The sequence below is a fragment of the Poecilia reticulata genome, chromosome 8, assembly GCF_904066995.2.
Source record: "Poecilia reticulata chromosome 8, P_reticulata-male-v2, whole genome shotgun sequence".
Taxonomy (NCBI): Eukaryota; Metazoa; Chordata; class Actinopteri; order Cyprinodontiformes; family Poeciliidae; genus Poecilia; species Poecilia reticulata.
Window position 1 is genome coordinate 6,341,108 of NC_088837.1, and position 24,834 is coordinate 6,365,941.

At 41.4% G+C, this 24,834-nt stretch overlaps 2 protein-coding genes across 3 annotated transcripts; one reads left to right on the forward strand and one right to left on the reverse strand.

The window, feature by feature from the left end:
* Positions 1-9,509: 9,509 nt before the first annotated feature.
* Positions 9,510-14,906, forward strand: emp1b (epithelial membrane protein 1b). The gene is made up of 5 exons (XM_008415499.3): positions 9,510-9,689; positions 11,192-11,276; positions 12,978-13,080; positions 13,577-13,717; positions 13,831-14,906. Exons 2-5 carry the CDS (start codon positions 11,202-11,204, stop codon positions 13,986-13,988), a joined length of 477 nt encoding a protein of 158 aa, XP_008413721.1. The 5' UTR covers positions 9,510-9,689; positions 11,192-11,201; the 3' UTR covers positions 13,989-14,906.
* gsg1 (germ cell associated 1) lies at positions 13,447-24,811 on the reverse strand. 2 transcript variants are annotated; one of them, XM_008415502.3, is made up of 6 exons: positions 22,520-24,811; positions 20,672-20,984; positions 18,107-18,154; positions 17,857-18,021; positions 17,656-17,767; positions 13,447-16,172 (listed from the first exon to the last, which is right to left on the reverse strand). In XM_008415502.3, exons 1-6 carry the CDS (start codon positions 22,796-22,798, stop codon positions 15,716-15,718), a joined length of 1,374 nt encoding a protein of 457 aa, XP_008413724.2. In that variant the 5' UTR covers positions 22,799-24,811; the 3' UTR covers positions 13,447-15,715. The 2 variants fall into 2 exon arrangements, with proteins under 2 accessions (XP_008413724.2, XP_008413723.2); XM_008415501.3 differs by having other exon boundaries at positions 22,382-24,811.
* Positions 24,812-24,834: the final 23 nt, after the last annotated feature.

Consider the following 24,834-nt stretch of genomic DNA (forward strand, 5'->3'; position numbering starts at 1 on the left):
CAGAACCTCGCAGAAGAGGCCGATCCGTTGATGAAGGGCGCGGCAGAGGGATGACTCACATTTGGAGTTGCCTAGCTACGGCCGGGAGTTGTTTTCTTTTGGCTTGGAGTGTGAGGACAGCGTGTGTGTCTGGTTTTCATTGAGAGAGGAAGGCTTTGTGTGTGTGTGTGTGTGTGTGTGTGTGTGTGTGTGTGTGTGTGTGTGTGTGTGTGTGTGTGTGTGTGTGTGTGTGAGCTGAGAGAAATAAAAAAAAATGCAAAAAAAAGCAATGGGTGGCACTGTACTGGGAGCAGGAGGAAGCAGAAATGCTTTGCAACGACAGGAAGTGATGACATAAGGAAGGCAGTAGAGTTAGATTTTGTGAATTGAGGGGGAAAAGTGTGAAACCTCTGCGGTTGATAATCGTGGAAACATGCTAGCTCGGCTAAATACATGAGGAAATAGTTGTTGAGTGAAAACTGTGGCTCAGATGATATTTAACCTTTAGAAAATTGCAGCCATTCACATTTACTGAATAATAAAACCAGAGTTTACGCTTTACAGATGCGTAAAACTGATCCCTTACAGGTTTTATTAGTTGCTTGCTTGGCACACTCTCTTCATTTGGCTTTGAGCTGGCATTTACTTCTTTCATTTTACTCGTAAACTGAGTAGAAAGTAAGAGTAGAAAATATTTCAGTACATTTTCCACCACCCATCTCTCAGAGCATTGAGATGCAATGCTCGGAAAAAGTGAGAAAGATTTATTTTGGCTAAATTTAAATGGTCCAGATTAATATAAACAACTGGATAAAGGTCACACCAGTGTGTTTCAGATTTATTCTCAAATTTGACTAAGGCACATAAAAACCTTCCTTTTATTTGAGCCAATCAGAGGTGGAAGTACGGGTCCATGTTTGACTGTATTTTTTACTGAAATGTAGTTAATTTTACTCCAAACGTAACAGGACACCCACCTTCCAGAAAGTGCCGCATGTAATTCCTTGTGTTTTTTTATTTATTTTTTTGACCATTCTTCTTGGTTCTCGTTTAATTTGGATGGTTCCTTCACACAGACATGGCTTCAGAAACTTGACGCTAGCCTGCCTTGTCCTTCCTAAAACTATCTTTAATCTGTGTTCAACACGGTTGTTCCACTAAAACACCCAATTTTTCTCCAGCGTTTAATTGTCTCACCTAAACGGTCACAACCCAGGATCCACTGAAGGGGAAGACTATCATCAAGTAGAAGGCAATGGAAAACATGTTTGTCCGTGGAAATCAAACAAGTTAGGAGAGCTCTGCTAAACTTCAGAAATTTGTTGATTGTTAAAAAATAAATAAAAATCTGCAACTTGTTGAAGGACATTTATCTGGTGTGAGCAGTAGCTGTGTTTGATATGGGCGGTTGCCCAGGGCGTCATTAAAAAGGGGAACAGGAACTAGAAAATAAAGAACAACTTATCTGTCAGTTGTACTCTGCTACTTGTATACATGTGGAGTAATTTCATTTTGCTTCCTGCCGATTGCTCGGATTCCAGTTTACAAAAAAAATAAAAAATTATAATTTTTTGCGCTTTAATTGGTTGGGGGGAGGGGCAGCAGAAGGAGGGGCTCGCCCAGGGCATCAGTATTTTAGTGTTTACTAATAAACCAGCATCTTAAGGTTCTCATGTTGGGGTCTAACCTGACTCTACTATATAAAGAATCTCCTTAAACGCGCCGTCAACCCATGCAGTTCATCACTCCATCCCTTAATGCTGCTAGAAGTCCTCTTACTGGGTGATAAACTTTTAAGAACGACTCGCCTACCTGCTGTTACCTTCACAGGCATGAGCTCATTGGAGGTGTGGGAAAAAGGTTGTTTTGTTGTGCGGGTTGTGCTGTGTCCAGCTCCAGTGGTTAGCAATGTGTTTGTACCTGAACCGGAGCCACATCTCAATAATCCTCGGCTGGTTAGGAGTGAGAAATGACTCCCTTCCTGTTGAGCAGTGTGAGGCGAAGAATACGAAAATATGCATCCATTGTCTGGGAAAAGGAAGCTGGTAATAACCGCACTGCTAAGCAACAGAAACAAAAAAATAAGGAATGGAAACTGTGTGAAGTTTGTGTTTTTCTTCAATGTCTATGGTGACTTGTCCAGAGAAGATAAAGCTGATATGGTGGATTGGTAAAGTGACAACATAGAGAATAAATAAAATATAGTAAATAAAATAGTTTTTTTTTTCTCTAAAACCCCTAAAAAAATCTGAAGTAATTAGAAAATAGAGTCCAACAATCCTAAACATCCAGGTAGAACTGCAGTGGAATAGTTTAGATCAAATTATAGTAAAATGTTAGAATGACCCAGTCAAAGCCCAGAACTTAAAGGAGATCTGTTGGATTTTCTTTTGTAAGAAGTCAGAATAAGTCTGTGGGATACACAAAACATGTTTACTACATTTTTTTCACAAAATCATTCTCACAAAATAGACTCTGTTCTGCCTATCTTTAGCTCTTTGTTTCAGGACTCTGTCACTTTTATGCAAATGAGCTGCTTTTGGCCACGCCCTGAAGCTATTCACCAACACTCTCCACACGTGAAAATAGCTGCAACCACATGAGCAACCCTACATCTTCAACCCTGCGGTTACATGTTGTTCCGTCCAGTCCATAATAAAAACCCAGCTGACCAAACACACTCGTGTTTTAGCAACGAAGTGGGCGGAGCTCTGTTTGGGTTGATAGGCGAGGGGCAGCGCCCGCTGACTGTGATGTCAGTATTAAGAGATTTCTGACACCAAATAACAGTAAACGATTACTAGAGAGTTCATGAATGTTTTTTTTTTTAGCACTTGGACTATTTCTAGAAGAAGTGGAGATAGTGGGGCCCCTAAGAAGGGGGGCAAAGGGGGCCACACCCCCTACTGGAAAAGTGCTGACCAATCATGTTCATGTCACAAAATGGCACACAGTCAATGTCTTCTATGAGGACATAAATGTAAAACCATATTTTTAAAAAAATAGCAGCTGTAATTGGTTTTACAAAGCACCGACTCACTAGGGCTGAAACCAAATGCATGCCACACTTTTCAGATTGATATGTTGTTGTTTTGTTGTAATCATGCACTGTTTTGTGTCAACCTGACATGAAATCCATAAAATACGTTAGAGTTTACAGATAAAGAGACAAAATGTGAAAAAAATTATTTGTCTTTTTTCTTTTTAAGATGTTTGTCCACCACCAAGAAGTTTATCACCAAAGCCAGCCTGGTGACGCCAGGAAGAAAAGGCCTGACTCTTTTTTTTTTGTTTTTTTTTTCAGTTGCTCAACAGCCTCAGGTCAGGTGGAAGTTGCAACAGTAACTCTTACCTCCCCTCCTTTTGTGTGATCTGCCTCATTCAGAGACGTATTTCACCTACAATCCCTCATCCTCCCTGTAAATCCTGTAAATGAGCCCGAGGGCTGTTTTCTTTAAAAAAAAAAAAAGAGTGAAGAAATCTCAGGGCAAGGTACGACGTTGTGCAAAACGGCAAAGGAATGAGACGACGGCCGACCACAGACTGCAGAGATTTGCGATTGTGCAAAAAGAAAAGGCCGGCAGTGACTTGGCAGCCAGCTTCTGGCTTTTGTTTTGAAATTCTCCAGACTCCTCTCTTACACACACCTTTCATTTTGGGGGGGGGGGAACGAGTGGGATTTGGGCATTACTCAACCATAAGGAGCAAAGCGCTGTGTTTGTTTAGATCCATCTCTTCAGATCAAATGCCTCCCATTTCTCGGGATGATTGAACTCCGACATCAGCGGTTAGCATCAGCAGTGAGACAAGCAGGCGGCCGTTAATTTGGCAATGCGTGACTCAGCTGACTCCACGCTCTGATAAGGGGAGTCCTTGTTCGAAAGCGGCTTCCTCTTAAGTCATGTTTCCACTGTATGAAATAAAAAATAAAAACTTAAATGCCAAAGTGCAGGGTGGGTTGTTGTTTGAAAAGCAAATCCAGCTTTCTGACGGCGGGTTTAAAACCAAAACTAGTCCCTCCACCCTGCGAGGAGAAGTCATTTTTAACCCAGCTGCCGTCAGCTGGGACAGCGTACAAAAGCCTCGACAAAGTTTCCACACCTCTTTCCCACATTCTGTCACCTTGCAACCACCAAAAAATATCAGTCTGTTTTGTTGTTTGTTTTATGCGGCCGACAGACACGATTCATGCCTTTTAATTTGTTTTCTGCAAGTAGACATCTGATAAGTGTGGTGTGCATTTGTATTCCACCCTTTTCCTCTCGCGCCCGTGGATAAAGATCCAGTTCAACAAACCGCTGCCACAAAAGAATCACCCGATTAGGTTTCAGAGGTTTGAAGTAAATCTGTGAACAGCTCAACTATTAGTCCTGCGCTCTAAGAATCCGACCTTTAAGAAGAAAGCCGTAGTGACGGCAGCATCATGCTGTGGGAATGCTTTTTTATTATAAGCACACTGATTAGAGTCTGACAAATTTAGGTTTGAAGTGATCTTTTAATTTGACCAACATGATTTTTTACATGGAAGTAATAATTATGTTTCAGAGCGTCTCAAAGTACCAGTGGGAACAAGGGGGAGAAAAAAAGCTGCTCTGCAATTATAGGAAACATTTGAAGAACATAAATTATTTTTGTTCAAAACTTTGCTACATTTTTTTTTCGGTTTATTTTTTGCATGTTTGACCAAGATAGTCAACTTATTGTTTTTGTTTGTTTCAGTTTATTATTTATGTTACTCCTAATTGCACTGACAGAACAAATTAAAGTTGTTTTTACATGTTTGACCAACTAGTGAAGCTATCAGTGTATGAAAGTGTGTTGTACCGGTGCAGAGTTATCAAATAAATGTATAATTCAGTACATTTATGTCTGCGTTTGTTTTGGTTTTTTTAAATCAAAGTGTTTAGTCAATTCAGTTTTTCTGTATCGCATCGGTATCAGCAGATACTTAGCATCAGATATCGGTATTGGAAGTGAAAAAAGTGGATCGTGCATCCGGGCGTGTCGATTTGACACCTTCTGAAAATTTGTAGTTGAGATTAAAAAGTTTGGCATTTTAAATCATAAAAATGCACCTTTCTAAAAATGTATAGTCAATTCAGTTGTTTTAAGAAAATCACATGCAATGAAAAGCGATAATTCCTTTAAGCAATAGTTATTTTAAACTGTGCTAACAGTTGATGTTGAATGCATGATGTTTCATTTTAATTGGTTTATTTTCAGTAATTTACTATAACGTGTTGGTTTAGACTTGTCCCTTTGTAAAAAAAAAAAAAGCAATATTTCAAGTTAGTTGCATAAAATCACCATGAAACAATAAAGTTTGTTGTAAAAAGTGAGCTAAAGTGAGTTCAAGGGGTTATAATACCTCTGCAAGGCTGCGAGTCATACTTCATCACCACTCTGGTTTTTCAGGTAACAGAGCCACCGGCCTCTCCTATTGGTCTTCCGCCAGGGCTTTCACAGGCACGTGATTGGCCCGTTTCTTCTGCTGGGATTTTAAAAACATGTTGTGACCAAACTCCTACCCCCCCCCCCCACCCCCCCAACCCCCCTTTCTTTGCTGTGGCATGGCTCAACATCCAATAGGTTTTCACTCTAAAAAAGAAAAAAAAAACTAAATCATAGCTGACTGATGTGTGACTCATGGCGTTTCCTCTTCTTAAAATACACTAGGATTTGAAGAAAAGCTAAAAAAGAACATTCTTGCTTAGGCTTTTTTCTTGTTGTTGCCGCTCCACAGGCATTTCCCTTTGGGCTTTTTTTTATTTTTTTATTCAGACGCTCTCTGCGCATACTGTTTGGTGCATAGATTGAGCTGCAGGGAGTGGCGCATTTCTCCTAAAGCGAACGTTGCTAACCTTGCCTCCTCTCACCTGCAGGGTGGGGTAGCCCACACCCAGAACGCGAGCAGGTCCAACCGCATTCTGGTTTGTCCTTTTCATCCTCAATCCTCTGCCATCCGTCTCACATCGCGTCCTGGAAGCGGTTTGGGTCTCAAGATGCCTCACTGCATAGCTATTCGGTTATTTTTCTCCTCCTGCCCCCCCATCCCCCCAACTCCATCTTGAGTCACGTTGCGAAGCGGGACGCGTGTTATTTCCATGCATCAGAGGCCGAGTTACTCATCTCGGTTTGGTGTGTTTGTCTGAGGTTTTCCAGGCTGCACATCTTCAAAATTACCTCCCATTAAATGAAGCTGGCATGTTGAAAGGATTGTTTGAAGGTGTGGCGTCTGGGACACGGAATGATTCGTTCCAGTTCATCTCACTCCCACTCCGTTATGTAATTACACTCCCGGCTTCTGCGTCTGACCTTCGACCCCGGTCAGAACGCAGCCACACGGCCAGCCGTCTGCAGTCTGAACCGGCGGCGTGTCTCAGGGTCCAGTTGGTGGAATATTCCCCTCATAATGAGCTCAGATTCTCCGTATGTCCCAAGTTTTTTTATTTTATTTTTCAGACGTTTTGAATATGAAAATTAATAAACTGTTCCTGCTGTGCGTGCCGCACCAGCCCCCTTCAACTCACTCCGCATTGAACTCGCAGCTAGCAAGAAACTGGATTTAAACTTGGAAGCGGTTTCCATTCACCGCACCTCCAGGCTGAACATGGCTGACGTCCCTGTGCTCACTGTGTGTTACGCCTCCATCGCTGATTTGACATTTCCGACCCAAACCGGCACAGATATTTAATAAGTGCACTGTAAAACATCTGAAAGTGGGTTTAGCTTGACAATGAAAGTTGGAGATGCAAGAAAAGTCAAAGGGAGAATTGTTCTGGTTTTAATCAAAAATGAACATCAAAAATGATTCAGCAAGAAACAATTAGTCTAAACATTGTTTTTTATTTTTAGTTCTGATTGCGCATTAATCTTCAATTGTGAGTCGTGATAAATTTCTGTATTATTCTCAATTCCCTTATTGAGTTAAGATTAATTATTTATTCTTATTCTTGACTCAACTTACATTAACAAAATGTCTAAAATGCGTTTAATTGCATTTTAGTTAGATTGAACGAACATTTGCCTTTACAACACACAAGAGGCAGGTCCATTTCACTCACAACACAACATACAAACACATGATGCAAAGCATTCTGGGAAATAGTTCCCACTCCCTCATTTCAGTTCTTTTTTCTTTAAATGCCAACTTAAAAACCTGAGCTCTCTCAACTTTTGGAGATATGAAAAAATGAAGACAGAAGAAGTTAACACAACTTACAGCTGCATGTTTGTCTTTCAAAACTCACATAATTGAGTTCAAAATCTTAAACCTGCGATATTTCTTTGATTTAAAGATTAGAAGCTAGTAGACACAACTACACGTTTTTACAGTGTAATTTATCATAATTTTCCAGTATTTTGTTGGGATTAATTTAATAGGGCAATGAAGAGTGTGGGTTCATTTAACTGAAAGACAGATGTTTCCAAGCCTTTCTAAAGATTTGTATAGAAATTTGGGTCTGGACTTTGACTAGACCATTTTAACACACAAGTATCCATTCGGATTGATGGAAGGAAAAAAGCCAACAGGATCATCAGAAATTTATCTCCATCTACCTTTCTATCTACTACCAATCAGACTAACAGTCCCTGCTGAAGAAGTGTGTGCCCACAGCATGATGCTGCCATCGCCATGTTTTTGCAGTGAGAGTTTTGAGTTCTGTTCTCCCTACTTGGGCCAAAATGTACCAACTTCTTCCCCATCTTTCACAAAGATTTGTGGGGAGGAAAAATGACGAGAGGTAGATGTTTTGTCCTCTGCCGTGTGGCGGGAGCGGAAGTAAGCATTCAGCGCCGTCAGTGCACTCGTTTGATCACCTTGAAGTTTGTCAACAGCACATAAAACTGGGACGGCCCCTAATGTTTCCTGCCATCTACGCAGTTCTGCTTCAGAGATTGATGCCAATTGTCGGGTTGCGGACGGATAAGTAGATAGTTCGGCTTTCAGCACAAAGGACTTCACCGATGTGAAAACTGATGCTGTTTCTAAGCAGCTGTTCTTTCATCCGGAGTGGAAGGATGAGACGGGTTTCGCCGTGTTGCTGCTGTCTTCCTCTCACACGTTGCCACATACTGAGCCGTTTGGCCTACTAAAAAATGATGCCACACATCTCGGCTTCTGCTCCTGCGCCTCAGTTGTGTCGGATTTGAAACGCAGGAATTTGCTCACAACTCTGCAGGCTGATGATGAACAAGGAGATGTTTGTTTTTTTTTTCGTTTTTTTACTTTTCCATTTGATTTTTTTATGGATAAAAGGTTTACAGCAATTCAAAGAGTTTCCCCCTCAGTGTCCCGTTTCTTGCAAGAGTACAACCACAAATTTCTGGGAATTTTTTTTTACCAGTACAAAGTATCGTCGGACATCTACAGAGTAAACATTTCGCCTGTTCAGATTTTGAAAATATCTCTGTGTCAATTGGACTTCATGTTAACATCTGCTAACATCCATTTTCCAGTTTTGCCAAAGATTCCCAATTACATTTCAGTCTGGAACTGGTCGGCCGATTCTAAAACACAAATATTCCTTTATTCAAACCCAGGACTCTCAAAACGTGGTGCAAGAACTTACCGGTTGTACTTGGGCTGCCTTTTCAATGCCAGTCACAAGAATGTCTGGTATCAAATGCTGTCAAAGTAGACAGGACTCTAATAACTAAATTGTGACATTAAACAGAAAGCAAGTGCTGGTGGTAGCTGCTTATTGCTAAGTCCTGCTCTCACAAAATACCCGGCTTAGATCTGAGAAACTCAACCGTGCTCCAGATGGATGTTTAGGGACAAATACTCGACATCCCTTCTAAAAAACACTGAGAAATGCCTCGTTATGCAGATGACAACACGCCTCCAGAGTACAAATGAGACACCAAATAAACTGTAGCCTCACCTTACTTTCGTAGCTCAACGTAAACTAAACAGTACAAAGTGTCTTAGAGGCAAATGACAATCTGTCACCGCGCTCATTTGGAGCACATCACTCCGCAATGAGAATTAAACGGTGACCATGAGTAATAACAGTTGATGTCACAGCCGTGCGAAATGACTCCCAACCTCTCCACCCTTTGCATTCCAGCGTGTTCCTCCTCGGTTTGCAATTAGGCAACGACTTGCCCCCGTTTGCCCCCCGCCCCGTTGCCACCAGCGACATGCCTTCGTCCTGAAACACCCTGGGAAAACACTACACACATCAGGAGGAAGAAACTACACGGGTCATCGTTTACATGCCTAAATATACTTGCGCGTGTCGCCCGTGGCAACAGCATTGTGATTATGCTTAGCTGGTTTGCAGTCTGTCGCCATGGCAGCGTGCGCCCAGTCAGAGTTTTAGGAGTCCCCCCTCCCCTCAGCATGGCCGGTGAGTCACCAGTGGCAATCATGAGAGTAAAATCAACATCTTCAGCTGATTGGCAAAGACATGAGAACGAGAGGGGGGAAAAAATGACTTGCTTGGGTTTGTGAGTGTGTGTGTGCATGTGTGTGTGTGAGAGAGAGAGAGAGTAACATATGGGCTGAACAGACAGAAGAAGGAGGCAGAGATTGTGTGAAAGGCAAACAAGAGGCTTGTCTGGGTGTGGACGTAAAAGAGGGCTGGGTATAAGTGGGTGTAGGAGTTGTTTCTTATGTTTGTGCATTTAGACTCGCAGCCTGGAATTAGGATCATTGACAGCAGGAGGAAAAGGACGTGGAAGAGACAAGCAGCCGTCTAACAGTAAGTCGGAGTTTTATCCCCGGTGCTTCTCAGGGCCGAGGCAGAGTCCAGGAGGGTCAGAGAAACCACATTTGATTATGCTTTCTTCTAACGGTCTGCTTTTGGATGCTTTAATTCAAATTCAGAGGAAGAAAGGTGCACACTCAGTTGTCCACTTTAACCTGAAACCGTTTTTAATTTTCCACTCTGTTACTCTTTCACTGCTGGTTTAACTTTACTGGCATGGTGGGATAAATTGAAATTTGGCTTGAAAATGTGGGTGAATTTAAACAATTTGAATTTCCAGCTTCTAAAATTGCAAATTAGATTTTTTTTTAAAAAATGTTTTATTTCTTTATTTTCCGGGATGGGAAACTCAGTAACACATCGAGGCCAGACGTTAAAGTCTCTGCAGCAACATTTGACAAGTTTAGCCTTTTTGAGTGAAAGTTGGAAGAACCGAATATTCCTCAATTAAACTTTCTGAAAATACCCAGTTGAATCTTTTTTTATTATTATTATTTGTATTTTTTTTTTTAAACTTATCTAGATTTTATAATCTGGTTAATTTCTCGAAAGAATTTTTTTTGTGTGTTTTTTTTTTTTTTTTCAGCTTCTCAGCGCTTTAAGCTGAAACGGCACAGGGAGCTAAAACAAAAAGTGAATCTCGTGGTTTCCCTCGGTGAAACGGAAGGCGGAAAAGTCGAAATGATGCCCGAGCTCTGGTCACATGTCTGCCAGCTTGATGCCCCGTGCCTGCAGGAGGTTTTTCCTTTTTTTTTTTTTCTTTTTTTTTTGTGCTTGGATGATGACACGAAACATGCCAGGATGTTTTTTTTTTTTTTTTGGAGGGCCCAACCCTTGACCGCTCCTTTACCCAACCAACACATTCCAAGAACCTCTGATGTCTCTCAACTCCGGCGTGGCTCCGCGCGACCGTATTCCAAACGCGGCTCGTGTACACACGAGGCTCTTTACGAGCGACTAAAACTGTAATTACAGTTTTACAGTGAAAGCATGAAGCAGTTTGTAAAATGGCCTCTGCGGTTTTTTTGTTTTTTTTTTGTTTTTTTTAAGACAGGCAGGGTTGCATTGTGTGCCAGAGTGTGGAGGGATCAGCATCTTGGTGAGAGAACCGGGCGTGTACGCTACAGTTATTTCAGGGAGTGGCAGGTATCCTTCAAGCATTAGACAAGCCCATACTCATCTACCCACCAGGAAGTCTTTCCAGGCCCTCCCTGCCAACAGTTTCTGTGCTTACTGATCCCCCTCCACCTCTCTCCCCAGCAGAACCTCTTTTATAGACATTAACCTGAGTTTGGTTCATGAGAATCCATTGGCTCTCTCTCTCAAAAACCCAAATTAGAAATGGAGTAGAAACGCCCTGAGTGGTTGTGGCGCCTTTTGGTTTCAAGCCTTTTAGAGCGAGCGGGTTGACGTCCATGATGTTTTTGTTGTAGCGTCAGCTGCACGTTCAAAATTGTCAACTTCAAACCCCGTTTTCTTTCCGTTCGTCCCTGCAGGAAAGTCATCATGCTGGTTCTCATCGCTCTCTCGATTCTTCACATCGCAGCCATCATCCTGCTGCTGGCGGCCACCATTGACAATGTAAGTAAAGGCTCCGTCACGCAGGTTTGCTCAGTTTTAGCTCGTCTTAAAGATTGCTCAAGAAGAGTGAAAAGGATAGCTTAGCAAAACGAAATGCATTTAATAACTTACCTACAACGGAAAATTAGGTGCAAAGAGAAAAATATGATTTCGGGAACTGACTGTCTGACAAAACGACCCCGATTCCCGTGGCATGTCCAACCGTGACATCTGCCACGCTTCTCCTGAGCATCACGCTAAGACTGAAAATAGGGTTTTTGTTTTGGGTTCTACTCTTCCAAAATGTGTTGTGCCAGCAGGGGGCGATAACGTTGCGATTAGCATAATCAAGCAGATGAGACGTGTGTGTGTGTGTGAGGGGGTTATAAAAGATGTTATATTATTGTGAGGTTTTTTTAACACAAAAAAGTGAGAAGCGAGTCTCTACATCGCTTTCTATTGTTCTTGTAATTATCTCAGGATTTCCACATGCTTGACAACATTGTAAAATGCTTTTAAACATATCTGATTTGAGATACAAGCATAACAGATAATATGCGTTTACTAAATATCCGGGTTAATATGAACATAGTCTTAAATCCAGATTTGGCTAAAGCTAAGCTAACAACTTGTTCGAAGATGGGCGGGGACTGAAGTTGACTTCTAGCATCTCAAAACAACTTAAGTCAAAAACATTATACTAGTTCATGCTAAGGCTATTTTATCAATTTTTAAACCATCAAAACATTTGATTTGGCTGATTATTGACATGAAATAATTGACGTAGGAAATAGAGGTTGGAGGCAGTGCACCACCTCTGAGCTTCCTATGTAAAACACAAACTAGCAATGCAACATGTAAAGAGTTCCAGATGGAGCAACTAGCTAAAAGAGAAGGTATCGCAAAAAATAACATATTAATAATAATTTAAAACTAAATGTTCTCTCTGCTTACTATCAAACACACAATTTAAATATTCATCCATCGCCGCAGGACGGTCGGTTCCCATTAGGTATCGTTTGGGGGGGACCGCCCTCCGCAAGCGGCGGTGGCTCCAAGAAATCGAGTTTCTCAAAACCCTACGCACACCATACCTCCGCGCACATGTGCCAGTCGAAGGACGCTGCGGCGGTTTGTTTCTCAATGGAAAGTCATTGGTGGCGCACCATTTCCCATGTAAATCGAATCATCTGGAACTAACCACCCAATGCAAACATGACCACCATGGTTTTAAAGGTTCATGAAATGACATCAGCATAAAATACTTTTGAGATTTTAGTTGTGTTATGTCGTGAACTTCAGCTGACCAAGAGAGTAATCTACCGCAGGGAAGATATTGACAGCATGTAACCTAATCTAACATACCTTCAGGTCCCTAAGTCTGATCGCCTGAGTGTCGTCTCCTAAGACTTTCATTCCTCTCCTGTTAGCGTCTCACTCTTCCAGGCCTCATACTCGTCATTTCTCCTGGTCACAGGTAGATCACAGTTAGTTTAACAAGCCAACTTGCACACGCTGCTCAAGATACATTCAAATGTCTAAGATTTCTCTGAGCGCTGCGCTCCAAAGTGAGGAATGAGTAATGAGTAATACCTCGGTTATGCAGCATCCGTCCTAAAAACGCTTGACGTTGCCTCTTCGCTAAGGTTAACTCATTCATGGAATAATGAAATGGATGGTGTGTCAAAGGATTTGATTTGATTTCTCTGCTCTTCTCATCAGGCCTGGTGGGTAACTTCTACCACGAGCACCGATGTGTGGGGGCGCTGGGTGTTGACAAACAACAAGTGGAACATGACCGACCTCCCAAACAACTATCCAACAGGTAAGCATCAACTGTCTTCCCAAAACACTGATGAATTTCACCTAAATTTCCAACTGCGTGCATTATCACTTTGCTCACATCAGTTCACATACTGATTGTTAGCATAGGAAGAAATTACTCACCACCAATTTCACAGGTTTTTTTTTTATGAGTTCCAACTGGATTCGATCATCTATACTTATTTATCCTATTTGAAAAAACACAAAGCAAGTGCTGTTTGTGGATAATCATCAATTGATATAAACTTAAAAAAAAATATATATATATATATATATATATATATATACACACACAATTTGGGTCAAAAAAGGGAATCAACCTAAAAATTATATACATGTTTCTGATAAATTAACTAATAAAAGTTTATTTTATTTTTCTCAAAAGTGAAGATTGGGATCTTGTTTAGTATAAAAATCATCTGTTATGATGTCACACACGCCGCCTCCTTATTTGAGCCCTGACTGATGACTGTCGCTCTCTCTGGCTCCCCCTGCAGACTACCTCCAGGCAGTGCAGGCCACCACCGTGCTCGCCTGCATTTTCTCCATCATCGGCCTGTTCGTGTTTATCGCTCAGCTCTTCACCCTCCCTAAGGGAAGGAGGTTCACCATCTCCGGCGTCTTTCAAGCCCTCGCCTGTAAGTCACGCTTGCGAAAGAACGTTTCTGAACGCTTCCCGACGGGTCTAAATCGTCACCGTTCTTTTCTTTTTTTCTCCTCCCCCCGTCCCCTCTCTCAAAATCCTCTTCAGGCCTGTTCATCATGATCGCAGCGTCCATCTACACAGACCGTTTCCACACCAACGAGAAGAGCATTGGTAACTACGGCCACAGCTTCATCCTGGCGTGGATCGCCTTTGGTTTGACGTTCATCTCCTCCATCGTTTACTTTGTGCTACGCAAGAAGTAGCGTGGAACAAGTTGGACACTAGATCATACTCCACGTTTGTTTTGTTTTTTATTTTTTTTTGGAACAGATCTACTCTTTCAGCTACAATCCTGTTTTTTTTTTTGTTCCTTCATTAAATTTAAGCTGCTAGTGTGAACACAATAGACCTGTGGATATTTTCACATACACTTAACGTTTGACCGAGTCTGCCTTCAGACGGTTCCTTCGACTAACGAAGCAGGAGTCGAACTCAGTCGTATCTAAGTGTGTTCTCAGCCCAGAGTCGGGCTGGTTTTCTTCAGGGCATCTAAGGATATCGTTTTTTGTTTTGTTTAAGCTGAACAGAGAAAATGCTTCAGGTTTACGATAAATTCGAACTTAATGATTAGTTTTTCCATCACTATTTTCAAAGAGATCATTAAGCGTTCAACTGGCGGCAGTATAATGACGATCAATAAATATTCAAGTGTGGTTTTTTTTATGTACTTTTACATTTATGAATATGTATGTTACAGTAGATTTAAAAAAGGGTATTTTGTTATTTGATGTTTTGCATTATTTTATTGTTAGTTTATCAATTTATTTCTATCTTCTCTAATAAAAATACGCTCTCTTTATAATGCTGAACTAATATGATGGAAATGCCTTCGATTAAATAATTCTCCTCTAAAAACATTATAGATGTTGGAATAAGATATTTGTAATTAGGAGAGACTAAATACTCTGGAGTATGTCAATTTTAGAAAAATCCAAACTTTGTGCGGAAATGTTAAAATCTTTCCACTGGCCGCGTTCCCACAAAGGCAACTGTTTGAGTAATGAAGCGCGAGACATGATGTGTAAATAGGATTTCTTTCCAACAAAGCTCCGTGTGTCTGATGTTTATTTTTGCTACATGAATGATCATTACAGTGATTTTAATAAAACTTTTCATTTTCATCCTGTGGTGACTTGTCATTTATTTTTTCCACCAGAGTCGCAGTAAATGGATGTCAACCAGTGTAGTTCAGTGATTTTGATTCAAAAGTGAAACAAACATACAGGATAGATGATACAGGAACGATTTTTCACAACAAAATACTCATTTGAGTTTAAAACAGATGAGGTCATTCATTCTGTGAATAACTGCGAATAACATTCTGTAAAAACCTGTCCAGAAGTTATTTTCGAGATGTTTTCCTTTTAAATCAAATTTGTAATAGAAGTAGACAGTTACATTTTTCAGTTTTGTATTTTCCAGTCAGTACCTTCAACATTTCATAAGCAGAGACATAAAAATAATAAAAATCCAAACGAGGCAAAAAAAACAACCCCAAAAATCATTTTTTTTGGTGTTTCAAACTTCATAACTGTATGCTTATTGCAAATAAATTATGTTTAACTGTACAGAGGTGAATTTTTGATTGATATTTAAACAAAGACCAAACGTACTTTCACATGGACTCTAAAGGGTTGAAAGAACAGCAGATGACTTAATTCAGGTTCGCCGTTTCTGACTTTTTTATTCCACTCAATTTTCCATCAAAATCCTTGGACAGAGTGCTCCGCGAACAGAAAGGTTGTTGTTGAGTTAGTGACCGTCTGCTGGTCAACTCGGTAGTCTTCAACCAAAACCTAACCTACCATCCTTGTTAAACATAAATAATTTTTGACCAAAAGTGATGTGACGATATGCGTTTCACTTTTTGAACAAATTCACTGAAATAAATTCCCTTTTTGACGATATTCTGAGATGCGCATGTGAGAGTTCAAAGCGTGCTGTAATCCTCGTCCCGATCGAACGAATGCTCGTTGCGTCCTGGGAGCATCATGTGAACGGAGATGGAGGGTGAGAGAGACGGGGAGGACAGGGAGAGGCGGTGGAACGGGGACGCAGGTGCCAGGTGGGGAGGGGGAGGAGGGAAGGAGTCCGAGTGGGTCAGGGGAAGCGAGTGGGAGTGGGTGAGCCTCGGCGAAGCGGGCGGCGGAGGCTCGTAGTAGGGAGACAGGTGGGAGATCACGGGGGCAGGCAGAGGGGCGGACAGGGTGACGGGCAGGTTTGGGGGGGTGTAGAAGGGAGCAGGTGGCAGGAGGCCCACGAAGTTAAAGCTGCAGGGGTTGAGGCTGGAGCTACTCCTGGGCCCCACCATCAGGACCTTCTTGGTGTAGTTGTTCAGGGTGGAGACGCCCGCCGCCATGCACACAGTGAAGGCTAGCCACACCAAACTGACAGAGACAAGAACAAGAGGCACACTGTTCATGACGATTTCTGAATCAGACTTAAAGTGCGAGCAAAAATAGCTACGTCACTGCAGGATTTTCTCTTTTGCTCTTTTAATTGATTGCATGTGTTTGTAGGAATATGGTTTGGTTTATTTGTTGTTCGGCGACCAGAGCAGCCATTGGTAAACGCCAAAAGTGATGGAAGGAGTCCTTTACGGACTTCTGAAATAACAGGCAGGTACCAAGTGACCCAAAACCCTAACCTGAACCCCCATCCCTACCCTCGCACCCCACTAAAAACTTGGGTGCGGATGGAATTCAGGGAGGCAATAGAGATCGACATTTGCTTGTCCGAAGGCAAGCGACTGCAACGGGACACAGGATGTGTTTAGTTTGGGAACCTTGATTCCTCAGATTGTTTGCTGGTAGAACAAGCTCTTTCAAATATCCTTAATCTGTTCAACATGGACTACACATGGTCATGGGAGCAGGGAAGAAGTAAATGCATCACCTTTGCAGAGGTTTTTTGAATAGTTAAAAAGCTCCCCAAGGACAGTGTGTGGATGACTTCTGTCCTGGGGAGCTGAAGGTTATGGATACCATGGTATTATCATTGCTGGCCATGGAGAACTGGAACCAAATGTCAGGAGTGGTAAACTGCCCCCCTCTGGATAGGGGGTCAATCACTGCTCACAAGTAATGATTGGCTCACAAGTAATGATTGGCTTCATTTGGGGTAACGTTCCTCTGGACCAAATATATTCCATTTAGGTGGTTTGGGTGCCTACTTGAGATGTTTATCATTGGAGAATTTTAAGTTATGTCCTTCTGAAAGGAGAAACCCAAACTAGCTGAAGGAACTTGATATACCTTCTGGCCAGAGAACAATTAGCAATCCTCCTAAACTGGAGAGTAATGGGAGAGAGATAGTAGGTTCTCCTTCTAGACCTGTTAATTGCTAGATAGCTTGTGGGACTCCTGCTAGCTAAATAGCTAGTTACTCAACTAGCTAGTTACTTAACCAGCTAGATAGGTGTGGTCAAAAAAATTGAGATAAGTCTTGGATTCAATGGGACACATTTACCCTTCCTATATATACTGGAAGGGTAGCGAGTGAAATTTAAGAGCAGAAAATACTTTCTTTTAATATATAAATTAATTGAAACAGAAGTGACCCATTGCAACATTTGGAATAGTAAGTATACCTGCAGCTTTGATAAAAACATGAACTCATAAACTAATAAGTCATTACAAGTTCATTCTTATTGTAAAGTTGAAATCTTATCATTATTTCAAAGATGAACCTTTCCTTGCTGCAAAATGCAGGATTTTTAGTCTAACTTTACTATTTCTTTACTTTTCCACAAAATGTAATGGTTAATATCGTATTCATACGCACTGGCTCTGAGTTTCAGTGCATGTTGTTTCTGCTTATAAGTGCGCCTTTAAAATGTTCCGATAAAACAGAAAGGTCCAACAAACTCACTAGAACGCCCAGGAGTAGCCGTAGCTGTGAGGTTTAAAGTCTTCTGGTCCCATTGAAACCGTGGTCTGAAACACCTGCATGAACATCATGTGACCCACCATCCCAAGAAGACCTGCAGTGCACGAAACACCCCCAGAAAAATCAATGGTTTCAATTAAAACCAGCAACCTAAATATAGATCTGAGGTGGCAACAGCTGTACCTCCCAGGACCGTGAAGACAGCTGCAAAGGCGTTGAGCATCTGGCCCCAGCGCAGCGTGGAGGGAAACCAAGCCGTGATGCACAGCTGGGCGGACAGCAGCAGGCAGCTGACCAGCAGCAGGCCGACGTACATGAACTCCAGCGTGAGACACAGCCAAATCATTGCTGCAGAGGAAGAAACGGAGGCTCAGAGCTGAAAGAACAAGCACAGATGTCAAACTATCATCCAGCAGGAAAAGGGAGAATTTACCTTCCTCTGATTCGGGAGTCAAACTGTAAAACCATCGACATTTCTCTTCTAAAAAGACAAAAAGAAGAGGGGGGTTATGAAATAAACTCACAAATCTGCATGGACAGAAAACGTGATAAACATCCGAAGTCCTTACATTAAACACCAAGAATTACATCTGAAACCTTCTTTTTTTTTTCTTCTAGAGGAAACCCCAAGTTTAATTAAACACATCCATCAACTATTATGTGGCAAGACCGTTTGCATAAAGCGCTTCTAATGCCGGGCATAACCTGATGGGGGATTATGGGATTTGTTTGGTGTAAATCTGCCAGGATGGCAGTGGAAAGAAAAATATTAGCTGCACCAAAAGCTGAAACACAGGCTAGTGGAAATTTATTTTCTCCCAAAGATATTAAAAAATAATAATTTAAATAGAGGAAATTTCCCCAAAACATCAACCAGAAAGCAATTATTACTGTCAGAAGAATCTTGATTGGCTCCGGGCGCAGCAGCAGCAGCATCGTCCCGTCTCAGTTTTTAGTTAAGCTTCTTTGCGGCTTGATTGCCAAACTGTTTAAATGATAGCTCCAATAATCTGCCCCCGAACTCACAAAAGGATGAGTCTTAAAGAAACAGGTGCAACCAGGGACAGCAGGAGAAAATCAAGACTGCATCATCGACATGTACAGTTGGAAAAATAGAACGATCTTATAGATCTTGTGCTGTCAGACGTCTTTTCTGACTCTGCAGACTTAATAAAGTCGTCATGCACTTTTATTTTTTTTCCAATTTCAAACACAAACTTCTACATAATTTATGTGTCAAAGCAACATAAGGTAGTTCTGATTTGAAGTGCCTCTAATCAATAAAAAAGTACAACTGAGTCTGCTCTGATTGGTGGTTTTTGATTGGGAGCATTTCGTCATACGACAATCGTGGCGTTGGGAGGAGATAGAAATGCTCAGTGTTTTCACAGATTACCTGTCTTGTGTCACGAAACCAACAGTTTTAGCAAATACTAAACTTTTTGACCTACATTCAAACTGTTTAAAGCTAACGCCACACAGACCCCTGAACTAGCCTAAAAAACCTTAGAATTATGCGTTACTTCCTGAATCCCGGACGTACACTTTAGTTTTTGCATTTAAACTTCTTGTCCTTTTGTTCTAAAGAGGTGAGCAGTTGCACCGAAGAGGCCGACGGTACAACTCCCTACGTCGTTCTTGCTCGGTTCGTCTGATCAGCTGCAAACGAGACGATGATAACTCGGCCCATGTTTGTGAATCCTGTTAACCTTTCGCCTCCCTGGCTTTTAATCCATAATTGAGTCGTGCTGTTGAAGTCTAAATCTCTGTGAGCAGAACTCGCCATGGTGATAATCCTCTTAGGGGCCAAGCACACAGCACCGCCGGCTCACAGTCACACATCTACATGAGAGCCAAGGAGACCCTGGCTCATCCAAACTACCATTCTGTGCCCTGCTTCATAGTGGGACCAGTAGTGGTTTTGCTACATGAAGTCCAATTAGCATTTCCAGTAAACAGCATGTTGTTGCAATCCCTCATGATGAGATTGTTTTAATATTCTAAGCGTCACATGTAAAAATGGATTAGCATCTTTAGATTTCCTCAGAAATCCGTTGTTCTTTCATTTATTAATTTTCTTCAACCTATGTAATCCCTGTCAGAGTTACTAGTGACATGTTCAGGCTTTTGAATCAAACAACAAGAAAAAAAAAGAACACAAGCAATGTTGTCCTTTTACATCCAGCCATTGATTTTCTACACAATTCAATTCTAACTTCTCATCTGGTTTTCTCCAATCGAACTCGATTTCTTTGGTAAAATTTCAATGGGGCCAATCAGCGAACGGTTGAGAAAGATGACGTTGATTTTCGATAGAAATTAACCAAGTCGTTCAGTCCGTCTTGGCAACACTTCCAAAAAACTGAGTTAACATTAAGAGCTGCCTTCTTCGGCTCCCCACTTCTCTCTTTGCTTGGGAGGATGGTTGTTCACAATGCAGACAATTTCCTGTAAGCTTCTTAGCATTAAACTGGCTCATTACATATGCCACGGGCAAACGTTGGAAATTGGGTAAAATTTAAAACCTCAACAGAGTCCATGCTGTCAGGAAGCAAACCTTCTTGCAAGGGGAAGAAGGTAGAAGCTTTTTGGGGTTTTTTTTTTTTACCCATAAATAACATTTTATTTCAGGGTATCAGAGTAAAGTGGACTATATTCTTGCACATATCATGCCATCTGATGTAGGTGACATAGATGTTTCTCCAAAACAGAAAACCTTGAGTGTCAAGTTGTATTCAGGTGGCTCAGAGGAGTTCACATGTCTGACTCGTCCACTTTAAATGCTCCACAGAGAGCAAGCGGTTGGTGGGAGGCCTCTCTGTGACCTCTCTATGACCTCTCTGTGACCTCTCTGTGTTCTGGTGATTTCTGCTGCTGGAACTAACCAGTCTTCTTTTGGACTTTACTTTTGATTCTGCAGAGAACATCGTCTCTTCATTATATTTACTTTTTTTTTTTTCCTTTAGGGTCAACCGACTAAAACCCATCGCTCTCTCACCCCATTCGTCCACATAGATGTTCTCCTCGCAGATGATGAACAGGCCGGTGTGGAAGTACGGAAAGACGAAGCGGTCGTCGCCCGTCTCCCAGAAGAACTGGATGTTGGAGGTGTTGGACACCCCCGGCACAGGGATGCACCGCTTGAACTTGGTGGCCGTACAGAGAGGCTTGGGTACCTTCTGCTGGCCCGTGCACCAGAAGGAGGAGGTGAGGGCCACGGTGCTCAGCAGGAGGGACACGACTGTCTGGAAGAAGGACAGGGAAGGGGAACGTACTCTCTTGAGGAAGGCCATCATGGGAGGAGGAGGAGGCTGGCGGAGGGAAACGAGGGTTAAAATTAAGATATCAGATCCTTTTTTTTTGTCTTTGTTGAGATGACATGCACTTCAATCTCCAAGGAGATGTAACAGATGAGTGCATGTGGAGTTTGTGTAGTATACTCCTAATACGTCTGTGTGTTTTGTTGTGATTTTTATGTGACAGACCAACACAAAATGGAGGACAGGAAACAAGAAAGGCTGGAGGCTCACCTTTGACCCTGAACAGCCAAGGCTAAAATGAGTGATCTGCTCAGCTGTATCTCATTTTAGATGTTGATCACAGACTATTTACTAAATGTGGATACAGAAAAAAAACAGATGAAACTGTTTTGCTTTTCTTTTAATGTTGCAAAAGTGCGAGAACCTCGTTATGTTCTGACTACAGTGAGTTACAGATTTACCTTTCTACAAAAGTCTAACATAGTTTCTTTCAAATATAACATTTACTAAATAAGTCATATTCACACTAAAATGATTTTCGCCTTTTAATAATAAAAAAATGTAAACAATTACTTCTTCCACCACGGATTTGTACCAAAGCATGTCCATGTGTCTGAACAGCTCAGTGAGGGTCCAGCCCTACGTCCCACTGAGAATCTGTGGCAAGACATGAAAACTGATATTCATCCAAATCTGGGTTTGAATTATTTAGTAAAAAAAATAAAAAAATAAAAAATCACTCTCAAGACGTCTGCAACCTCCCTAGACCATTCATTGCGACTGTAACTATGGCTAAAAATTGAAAATCACAGCAAGATATAAAAAAATGTGAAGGTAATAAATACATATTTAATACAATATTAATATTTTTTGCCTCTAAGTTGCAAACTACCTGCTTTAAAATAAAGTAAAAGATGCATCAAATGTAAACATTATGGTAAGAAAGATATATTTATTCCCTTTGAAAAAAATATGTTTTTATTCAATCTAAAAATGTAATTCCTACAACAGGTATTGATAAAAGTGGCTATTTTGTTTTGAAGCGTCTTGTATCTTTTGTGGCTCGTCACTTTGTTTAGCTGGAGAGAAGACAAAACCCACTCTTAGTGCTGTAAAGGTCGCTGACCTCTGCTCTGGGCTGGTAGAGAAAAACCCAAAAGAATTAAAGAGACAGTAGCTGGTCTTCAAAGTATTGATTCAGAGGCCTGAACAAAACTACACATCACACTGTCAAGACTTTTTTTTTCTTTTTTTTGTCTTTTTGCTGATTAAAAAAAAAAAAAAAATTCAAACAATGCATCATTTTTAGCCCGTCTTCCCAACGTTGTGCTGTTTGTGTTGGTCGGTCACAAAAAGTCCCAATAAAATTCACAGAAGTTGCAAAGGGCTACGAATGAATTTTTACAACTCTAATCGTTACAAACTTTTGCAGACAGACAGAAACTCACACAGCCCTGATGAAGATGTACTATATTAACTGAAGAGGAAATCTGCCATCGCCATGGAAACCGTCCAGGAGACGGGACGCGACGCACCCGGCTACTCCAAGTCCAACTGTGTGCTGGAGTCAAAGGAAGGATTCTCACCTGCTGTGCGTCTTCCCTCAGCCTCCTCTTGGAGAGAAAAAGTGGAAAAGAAGTGACGGCTCCCCACTCCCACTCCGCTACACTGATGACGGGAGGATTTTGGTCGCCACGGTGACCTCTACGGGGGTGTGTGACTGTCACTCCGACACAAGCAGGAGCGTATCTCTCAATATCACACACACACTCGCCTTTAATCCAGCCGTATAAATAAATCCAAAACAGACAGCTCAGGTCCATCTGTTTCAATTTCATTCCTAGACTCATTTTGATCCATTTCATTCCCTTCCATCCTCCAATCTCCAGCCAAGGCTTTTCAGCCTGCACCAGCCATGTCGGTTTGATTTAACCTTGACACACTGACCAAAGCTACACACACACACAAATACACACACAACTTTAAATTTGGAGAGATAAACTGTATACTGAAAAGCAGTAGGACCTTTAGAGAGAGAAGTCTTAGTTGTGATATTAACAAACAGCATCAATACGAAATTCATTTATTCAGACCTGATAGGTGCAAAGCACTGGACTGTATGTACTGTTCCATTAAATAGTGTTTGTTCCCCCTGAGTTTCTGTTGTATACTTTTTTTGTGTTACATTTTAACATTCCATACTAACCGTAAATTTCCGCCACAAAACTCAGAAGTCTCGAGATCAATCTGTGAAATTTTCTAGAAAAATTTCTGAGCTTGGACAGAAGAAATTTTGCTAGAAAAAAACTCAGTTTTGAGAAAACTCAATTAGTTGAAGATTTTTGAAACTCTTAAATTTCCACGTTTTTCCTAGAAAATGTATGAGATTAACCTCTTAATTTGATCTTTTCTTTTGGCAGAAATGCATTTTTTCCCACCATCTAAAATGGCTCTAATATGCTGTTGTAAATATCGAAGAACCTGTGTGTATTGAAATAACTCTATGCATTAAGGCTGCGGTGTCCAAAGTGCGGCCTGGGAAGCTTTTTGCGGACCCTGGATGACTTTGTATGGCCCTGGACCACAGTTCTGATCGATGTGAAAATATGGAGAATATTTCATGTTAAAAAGTACTTATCGAATGCAGAGACAGCTATTTATTACAGTTTTATCCGTTTTTTAAACGGGTTTTATCGATACATTCTGGCACAACCGGCCCTTTGACTACATTCATGATTTTGAAATTGGCCTAAAATGAAAACAAGTTTGAGACCGTCAATCTAAAACAAATCAATAAAGGAAAAGGTTAAGCGGTCAGCTGCAAATCTGATAAAAAGTTACAGAAGACCTGAGGCTGCTCCACTCGGAAGAGACTGTACAAAGTATTAACTAACTAGATTAAAAACAGCTAATCTAGTTAGTTAATACTAGATTAGCTGTATTAACTAACTACAGGTTTTATGTACCGTATTTTCCGCACTATAAGGCGCACCTAAACCTTCAATTTCCTCAAAAGCCGACAATGCGCCTTATAATCCGGTGCGCCTTATATATGGACCAATATTGAGCCACAACAGGTCTAGCAACTACGGTAAGCAGCCGCCGACTTCATTTTCGCCCGTAGAAGAAGTGCGCGGTGCATGCTGGGATAGTTGTCAGAACGCTGGTTTGTAATCTATTAATAAAGTTTGACTGACCTATCTACCTATCGACTGTCTAGAATCAGGTCGTCTGCAGGTCATTTAGCACCACATTCTCCACGAACATGCTTTGCGCGAACGGAGAAGGGTGACCATCGTCCGGCCACTTCCTGGCCCAGGAAGGCTCTCCTCGCCAAACAGTCGGACTGTTTTGTTGATATTCACTTTACTGCAGCTCCATCTAGTGGATGCATAACGTAACTCCAGCCTCTCCTGCAGCATCTATTCTATGCGCCTTATAATGCGATGCGCCTTATATATAAAAAATGTTTTAAAATAGGCCATTCATGGAAGGTGCGCCTTATAATCCAGTGCGCCTTATAGTCTGGAATATACGGTAAAACCTGTTACATAAAACAGGTTTTATAGTAACAAAAAAACAGGAAAATACAGCTTTTCTGCTGCATCTGCAGTGTCGTCCTCGTAGTATTATTTCCGGATTATTTGCATCATCCTGCCAGTTTGGGAAACAATCAAAGTGAGCGTTAAACTTAAGCCCCGTCACGGCTTCTCAAGCCCTATGATTGTTTTCTTTCTTTGAATAAATCTGTCAGTGCAGGGTTGTTTAATTATTGCCTGAAACCTTTGGTGAATGCCCATCCTAGGCCTGCCGCAACAGGTTTTGGACTCAATGGTGCGTTTGTCAGATCTTCTATGGAGGGTGTAACCGTGTGAAACAGACCCTCCCTGTCAGCTGGAAA

Bases quoted from the DNA above. Each gene is read 5' to 3' on its own strand.
- gsg1 (XM_008415501.3), bottom strand. From the start codon at position 22,798: ATGAAATGGATCAAAATGAGTCTAGGAATGAAATTGAAACAGATGGAC. The intron at 20,985-22,381 runs GTGAGTTTCTGT...TCCCTCCGCCAG, and splicing joins TACATCTTCATCAGGGCTGT to CCTCCTCCTCCTCCCATGAT. The intron at 16,173-17,655 runs GTGAGTTTGTTG...TGTCTCTGTCAG, and splicing joins GGCTACTCCTGGGCGTTCTA to TTTGGTGTGGCTAGCCTTCA.
- emp1b (XM_008415499.3), top strand. From the start codon at position 11,202: ATGCTGGTTCTCATCGCTCTCTCGATTCTTCACATCGCAGCCATCATC. The intron at 11,277-12,977 runs GTAAGTAAAGGC...TCTTCTCATCAG, and splicing joins TGGCGGCCACCATTGACAAT to GCCTGGTGGGTAACTTCTAC. The intron at 13,081-13,576 runs GTAAGCATCAAC...CTCCCCCTGCAG, and splicing joins CCCAAACAACTATCCAACAG to ACTACCTCCAGGCAGTGCAG.